This window comes from Lipotes vexillifer, unplaced genomic scaffold, assembly GCF_000442215.2.
Source record: "Lipotes vexillifer unplaced genomic scaffold, Lipotes_vexillifer_v1.1 scaffold214, whole genome shotgun sequence".
Classification (NCBI taxonomy): Eukaryota; Metazoa; Chordata; class Mammalia; order Artiodactyla; family Lipotidae; genus Lipotes; species Lipotes vexillifer.
Window position 1 is genome coordinate 493915 of NW_006788863.1, and position 8445 is coordinate 502359.

At 41.5% G+C, this 8445-nt stretch overlaps 1 protein-coding gene across 1 annotated transcript in view; it reads left to right on the top strand.

Annotated features, from left to right (window-relative positions):
- Positions 1-468: 468 nt before the first annotated feature.
- TDO2 (tryptophan 2,3-dioxygenase) overlaps positions 469-8445 on the top strand; it is a 20709-nt gene continuing 12732 nt past the window's right edge. Inside the window, exons 1-6 of the mRNA XM_007461871.1 lie at positions 469-568; positions 792-897; positions 2230-2320; positions 4266-4336; positions 5346-5473; positions 6939-7125. Of these exons, the coding sequence (XP_007461933.1) occupies positions 534-568; positions 792-897; positions 2230-2320; positions 4266-4336; positions 5346-5473; positions 6939-7125 (618 nt within the window). The 5' untranslated portion in view covers positions 469-533. The remainder of the gene's footprint in view (positions 569-791; positions 898-2229; positions 2321-4265; positions 4337-5345; positions 5474-6938; positions 7126-8445) is intronic.

The window sequence follows — 8445 nt, forward strand, 5'->3', positions numbered from 1 at the left end:
AAGCATGAATCCTGCGTCTGTTACATAACGAATTTCTTTCCCCAGAGACATTCGAGGTCCGTTTGTAGCTGAGGAGTTGTAAGAATATTCAAATCTGAGACTGAGAGAATAGATATTTGTTTTTCTCATACAGTGTACAAGCTCATCCTCTTACACACTGTAACACTATGAAAATGTGCTCTTGGAACAGAATAGTTAAATCTTTGGGTCGTTCCCTTTGCCTCTTACCGAGTTATTTGCTGCTTGCTACTGTGGATGTGAAAGCAGGAGTTGACAAGTCCAATACTGTTAGGCAGAACACTCACACTTCTAGCAAACAAACTGTCCCAGACACAAATCCACTCTAACGTTTACCAAAGTTCAGCTTCTGTTCCAGCTGAAACAAGAGCCTTGGTAAGAGACGCAGAGGGGATGATTGGCTGGGCAGGGTGGGCAGGGTCCATAAAAGGCAGCTGTGGAACATCTGGGGGGCAAAGACATCATCACCCGGCCAGAGGCAAAGCTCAGGGCTCCTGTGACAGCACGTCTTCAGCATGAGTGGGTGCCCATGTTTAGGAAGCAGCTTTGGGTGAGTATTTACCTCTATCCTGAGTGTGGGTAAGCTCTTAGGGATGTCAAGCACGAACACTAATTTCGGAATTTCAGAAGCAAGGGTGAACACTGTCACCCGTCTTCCCTTGTTTAATAATCTACTTTGAAAAGTTAGCAATAGGGGAATTCTCGTCTCTCCTTTTATTAGGTGCTGTTCTTTTTCAAGCTCTGTTGTTTTCTTCTCACTTTTTCATCTGCAGATATGCTTTTAGAAACCTCTCTGTACAAGGCAGTGAAGAAGACAAATCACAGATGGGTGTGAACAGAGCCAGTAAAGGGGGACTTATCTATGGGAACTACCTGCAAGTAAGTGGCAGAGTCCTCACAAGGAGAAGCTTTCATTGCTCGGCGCTAGGTGACATTTTCATGTTTGGGTTTTTGTTTGTTTGTTCGTTTGTTTTCTCAGTCGCCAAATAGTTTTCTGGACCTAAAGATATCTCTTTTCATGCACATGTGTGCTTTTTCAAGTTTTGTTAGAACAATTCAAGAGACTCGTATGTGAAGATTCACCTGCCTGACAGAAGTACAATAAAAGCAGAGAATGCAGAATCCGGGCCGAGGACACATGGGATAAGATAAAGCGCAGATAACTGGCAGGCATTGCACAACTTGTATACCTGAGACCTGGTTACTGAATCCCAGCCTAGATGATTGCAAATGTAGCCAGAGCATTTTCTCTTTTAAATTCCTTATTGTAAGCTAGAAATGTTGAAGGCGTATGTTCAGATGAAAGCAAGATGTTACAAAGAGGCATTTGGAGATTATTTTTATCTCTCTCTCTCTTTTTTTTTTTTTTTTTTGGCCATGCCACACGGCATGTGGGATCTTAGTTCCCCGACCAGGGATTGAACCCGTGCCCCCGAGGTGGAAGCGTGGACTCTTAACCGCTAGACTGCCAAGGAAGTCCCTGGAGATTATTTTTAAGACGTGAAGTGATTAGAGCCCTTGATGCCCTTGTTGGTGGGTTTCTAAGGATGAGCTGACAGGCAATGTTAAGATCTTAGAAGCGACTCTTTAGGAGAATAAAAGAGCAGTGGACACACAGTAGGCTAAGCAAGCTATGAAGCTTTTATAGCACTCGCTCCAAGAGATGGAAGGGACATGATTTCTCAGTGAGGGTAACAGCATTTGTTACGATAGATTCCCACCAAATATACTTTCTCCTGAAAGGAATAAAACTCATAAATTCAACTCACTCTTTATGAAGACACATTAATTGTTTAAAAGAAAGTAGATTGGTTCCTGAGCATTTGGGATTTGGGGGACTTTTTCAGTATTGTATTCTATTTATTAAAGTTGGTAAAAATCTAGTTTTGCGATTTCAAAATCAGTCTTTCTTTTGTAATCTTTTCTCCAGCTTTATCAAGATATAATTGACATATAACATTGCATAAGTTTAAGGTGCACGCACGTTGATTTGATACACTTATATATGGCAAAGTGATTACCACCAGAGCATTAACATGCATCATGTCACATAATAGCCATTTCTTTTTTGTGTGGTGAGAACACAAGACCTAGTATGTAATGCATTGTCATTAACTATAATCACTATGCTCTACGTTAGATCCACATAACTTATTCATCTTGTGACTGGAAGTTCCTACAAAATCAGTGTTTCTATTTTTTTGTTTAAAGTTGGAAAAAGTTTTGAATGCGCAGGAACTTCAAAGTGAAATAAAAGGAAATAAAATCCACGATGAGCATCTTTTCATCATAACTCATCAAGGTAAGTTGCACACCAGGTTGGACAGTAGCTATTCATAGGAATTTTCCATCAGTAATGAGGAAAGATACCACACTTTTACCTGTAAGACGGTGGAGGACTAAGAAATCACCTTTGTTAGGATGCTCGCGAATACTTTGCTGCCAGATAAGTTCTCATAGGACCTCCTTCTGCGATTTATAGCAGTCTTCTTTCTGCTACCTCGGTGCTTGTTGGATCAGTTAGGACTCTGTCCTAAACCCAAGGGGGCTTTCTATCTCTTGGAATTCACAAAGAATTTGCAAGCTAAGATGTCACTTTTATTCAACTTGGAACGTTAGGAGACTATTTTCAAGAAACAGATCCCTCACATTTACTGTAACGTTACATATCCTGCAGGGAGCTGGTACTAAACAGGGATGTGAATTTTGTCTAAAATGTGTGTTCCTACTCTCCATACTTCTGCTTCTGGGTAGTGGTTTTTAACGTAGAGTCCTTGACTTTGGAAGTTTAGGAAGTCCCTGAACTCTTTGAAATTTTGTGCAAAATTTCACAAACATGTCTTTCAGAGGTCTGTGACCCCCAAACCTTTAGATTTCCTCTAAGATTGTTGGTGTCATAATACTGCCCTCTGGCTGACCAGGGCCCAGTGACTCATGCGGGTCAGTGCTGCGTTTCTAGATGTTTCCTTGTCCTATCAATTCCTTGTGCCTTTTCCTCAAATGATTGTTTTCTTCACGGACTGGCTAATATGATCGCCTCCTTTGAGTTAAACAAAATTAAAAATGGAAAATAATGGGGCTGATGTCTTACTTCTCCTGTTTTTTATGTTGACATGTTTATCAGTGGCTCGAAGGTAAAATCAGCAGAGGAGGAATCACCGCAGGGCAGCACACGTTGGGATCAGAAATTTGTTTCGAATCCCATCTCTACCATTAAAGATGGTGTAACCTCGGTCAGGTTTCTTGACCAGTAATTCTCGCCATTTCCCCACCTATACAATGGAAAGAATGATTGTTTCCTCTCATGCATAGAGTTGTTGTGAGGATGACATGAGTAACGTGCACTAAGCACTGAGCTCAAGGCAGAGCACACAGTCAGCACACAACGAATGGTAGCACCTATCGTCTGATGGGGAGACTTTCCTTCCATCGGAACACGTGGTCAGTGGGTCATGGGACCAGCTACACAAAGTTAAACCTGAAAACGTGACTCACAAACTGATCCAAAAATATTTGGTTTGCTCTTTTTGTCCACATATGGAAAATAGATTTCTGAAAGTCTCCTTAAATGTAATTTAAAGGTACAATTTGATCCCCTTCGTTAGTACAGAAGCACAGCCTGTGCCCAAACAGAAGGTACTAGCGATCACTAAGATGATTGGTTTATGCTCCTCTAGTGACTACGCTGGCTGTTTAACTCATCTATTTATATAATAATCACCCAGCATTTATCTTATGCCAAACACTGTGCTAGGAACGGAGGGAAATAGATGAGTGTGACAGAGTTTCAGCCTGTTCATAGCTTGTCCTCCCCATAGAGTCCAAGTCCCTAGAAACAAATACGTTGTCATACTCATTAGGTTAATGTGTATTAGGGTCTCACTCTATAGAAATTTAGTATCACTTCCACTTCTCCACACACCTCCAGCTTCCACACGGGAAGTTAGATTTAGATTATGTGCTATATCCTCGAGGACATCAACAATATTTTGTTGAGAGAAGTCGTTTGGAAAATAACGTAAAGCACATGGATACCACGCCTGGCATATGCAAGCACTCAATAAAAGGAGGCTGTTATAACTCTATCACTAATATTTGTTTGTAGCATAAAATGGGGCTATATTGGCCTTTATTGATTTTTAAGTTCCATTTTGATTTCTCTTTCAGTGTGTTAACTGTGTCTTTCATATAATTACGGTCAAAAGGCTCCCATCACTTTCCAACTGACAATGATTTTCCCCTCGCAGCTTATGAACTCTGGTTTAAGCAGATCCTCTGGGAACTGGACTCTGTTCGCGAGATCTTTCAGCATGGCCACGTGAGTTGCCATGTCACAATATTGTTTTCATACTTTTCTTGGAGAAAGTAGAAAGTGTTATTAATGGGAAAAGTTTAACACCAAATGGTGGAATTATAACTTAACGGGGGAAAAAAGTTTGCAGCAGAGAAGAGTTTAGTCACATCTTCCCAGCCTCGTCATCACCTTGCTTCAAGGTTCCTTTCCAATTTTAGTTTCAAGCCCCTTGCTTAGAACTCCATATTTTTCCCTTAAAAAAAAGTCACGACGAACGACGGTGGATTGCCAGGACAGCTAATGCCGATTCGTTCATCAGTAGGTACCAGAATTGTATTTCTCCTGAACGTCTGCATGGGAAGACAGGAGCAATGGTGAGGAAAGGAGACGGAGAGAAAGAGGAGGGGAAAGTGGGAGGGGATGCAGGGGAGGGCAGAGAGGGGCGCCCCGCGAAGCTCCCGCAGCCTCCCTCCCAGCCCACATCCTGCCCACACCTTCCTCCGCCCTTGGAGGACACAGGACCCAGCCTCGGGACCCCAGCTCGGAGCCCCTGCGCCAAGGGGGCTGGGAGGAGAGAACATCCATCCTCGGACAGTGCCCTTCTCGTACCTGTGAACGCAAACCCCATCCGTCTCAGCGGCAACTCCCGCCTCAGGACGGAGCCCACGGACCCAGGGGTCTGCTTAACCTGCACGCACGGGTCCCCGTGTTCCCCTGGACTTTATTCCTTAAAGCAAAACTAACAGAGACATTTGCTAAGGAATCGGTGGGAGTTGTGGTCCAGAATTTACTTAAAACTTGCTTCCATATAATTTTCTATTTTTAAAGAAAAAAAATGATTTTGAGGTTGCGGGCGTTCCTTCTACGCAATTCAGAGTTGCTATGAGTTCAGTGTCGACCTAAGGCACATTTTAGTGCCAAGGTTCCTCTTTAGAGTAGAGACGGCATTAACAGGAACACATTGTTATTTACACTCTATTTAGTGTCTTCCAGAACTGAGGCCTGAGGACTCTGTTCATCTCCTAACCCCCAGGTCAGGGATGAGAGGAACATGCTGAAGGTGGTGACCCGAATGCACCGAGTGGGAGTGATCCTCAAGCTCTTGGTCCAGCAGTTTTCCGTCCTGGAGACCATGACAGCCTTGGACTTCAACGACTTCAGGTGTGCACGCGGCTTTGTCAACACGCAGGGGTTACCCTCCCATTCTGATGGGCTGGAGAGAATGTGTGTGCTGTGTTGTGTGATGTAGGAAGCCTGTCCTGCTGACACTTTGTCACTGGGAACACTCGGGAATCATCACCACACGCATTTAAGCAGATAATGAAAATACTTTATCCCTTCCTCTTACATATGAACACAGCACGGTCCGTGAATTTCAATTCATCGTGTGTGCCCAATTTTCATCCCAAAAGGATTTTAGACAACTTACCAAAATGGCTAAAAAGGCTGATATAATACACATAACTAAAGTTAAATGATTAAAAACTAAAAACAAAAGAGAAACAGGAGTGATATATAAAGAAACATGTCAGCCTAAGTTATGGATTAAACTATAAATTTTATTTTTAAATATTTTTAAATTTTTATTTTATATTGGCGTATAGTCGATTAACAGCTATACTCAGGTGTGTTAGTTTCAGGTGTACAGCTAAATGATTCAGTTATACATATACACGTATCTATTCTTTCTCAAATTCTTTTCCCATTTAGGTTATTACAGAATATTGAACAGTTGAACTATAAATTTTAGAGGTACATATCCAGGAAGATATCTATCTATCTATGAAATCTTTTCTCATAACCAAAATTTGAGACGAAATCTTCCTAAGAGCATCAGGTGCATTTACTGATGGAACAGACAGTGTCTGCTACATATTTGGCGATCAAATGAAAAGTGGTAGAATTTCTTTGTAGTATATTTAACAACTTGAAGTTTTAGTACCAGTAAGATGAAGGAAATTTGTAAGGATGTGAGAGTTATGTGGGGTGGGAGTACTCACACTTTGTGATGCCCTGTTTTGCGCTAGGCAACATCCCATTCATTTCACTTGTAGGGTCTCACCAGTGCTCATAATAATACTAGGTAGTGAGATGAATGAATTGAACTTTAAAGAGAAATGGAATAATGTATATTTTTTTGGCCGCATGGCTTGCGGGATTTCCCCCACCAGAGATTGTCCCTGGGCCACCACAGTAAAAGCGCCAAGCCCTAACCGCTGGACTGCCAGGGAATCCCCTTGAATAATACTTCTAAAGAAACTTTTAGCACTATTGAATGAAAAATATTGCTCAGTGTTCACCTGTCTTTATCTTAGGAAAAGCTTAGTATACACACATACATGTACGTGTCTGCATGTGTATTATACGTTTACATGTAAACACACACACATAGATATACACACACATACATACACATATGACCTTTCACAAACTATACAAACATCAGCTGACAGTGACAATGATGGCTAGGACCTCGTTGTCCTGATTTCGGTGAAGTCCAAGTCCTGGGTCCAACGCTAGGCAGTTGTGTGTCTGTGTGTGGTGATGCCTGGAAGAGTCACACTGACCGCCTCTCCCAACAGAAGGGACCCTTGCGGCGACTGACCTCCCCCCCCCTGTTTCACAGAGAGTACCTATCCCCGGCATCAGGCTTCCAGAGTCTGCAGTTCCGACTGTTAGAAAACAAGATAGGGGTTCTTCAGAGCTCGAGGGTCCCTTACAACAGAAGACACTACCGTGATAACTTCAGGGGAGAAGACAACGAGCTACTACTGAAGTCCGAGCAGGAAAGGACCCTCCTGCAGCTGGTGGAGGTGTGTGTGCAAAGGCCCCTGGGAACGCCTAGCTCAGCACACCCGGTTACTTGAGCTTCTGCGACACCCGGCTTGTAAAATTCATATCAAAGTTGGGTCGCGTTCACTGTAAATAAGAGAAGAATGAATTTATAGAATGACTTTAGCTGGTAAATTCCACTAATTAAAATGTTAAAAGCTCTCTTGAGAACTTCAGAGAGATTTATATAATCAATGATATGTTAATATTTAATAAGCTCCTTATCTTATTATAACAATCCTTTTAAATATTCCTGCTAAGCAACATTGGATTAGCTGATTTTTCAATTGGGTGCGGTTATTTATTGAATGAGCTTTATTTCTTTAAAATATTCCATAATTGAAAAGTTCCACAAGTTGTGTTTCTTTTTTTTTTTTTTTTTTTTTTTTTTTTTTTTCTGGCGTTGTGCGGGCCTCTCACTGCTGTGGCCTCTCCCATTTGCGGAGCACAGGCTCCGGACGCGCAGGCTCAGTGGCCATGGCTCACGGGCCCAGCCGCTCCGCGGCATGTGGGATCTTCCCGAAACGGGGCACGAACCCGCGTCTCCTGCATCGGCAGGCGGACTCTCAAGCACTGCGCCACCAGGGAAGCCCAAGTTGTGTTTCTTAATTAAACTAAGTCACTAAGATTCTATCCTTCAGAACTTCTCCCCTTCATATCTTACTTCTCTGTGGGTCTGTAAATGGCCTTGAGGAATTATTAATTTGTTCTTGTATAAGTAAGTTATTGAATAAGGATTGTATAGTCTTGATTTCCATGACAAAGTCTTTTCCTTTGCAAATTCAATTTTTATTTTAGTGAATTATACTCTGCTCACTAATCCCCTGGGCATTGTAAGTGTAGATTTAGGTTAACAAATTATAGTTAATGCTATTTAATGGCTTATAAAGATAGAGAATCAGAAAGCTAATTTCAAAACCAAAAATAGGCTAAGTGAGAACCCACAGAGATGCACAGATTCGGTCTTATTTCTAGATTAAAAATCCTGTGGCATCTTAAAATAATTGAGCAGTCAGTTGATTTCAAAGTCGCTAAGTGTACAATGTCCCTGCATTTAGAAGAAATCATATCTTATACATGTCATGATTCCTTCAGCTCCTAAGACATAAACTATTTTGAGAATAAGCCAGAAGCCCTCATTAAAAGCATGTATAGATATGTTCATAGATTTATAGAAAAAAATTGGGATTTCTGTAATAATATATTTCTTAATAAAGAGCAAGTATCTTTAATGTGATTTTCTTTAAGATTAGGGGAATAAAACATTGCTATTTTATAAATGAAGAAATTGAAGGGAAAGA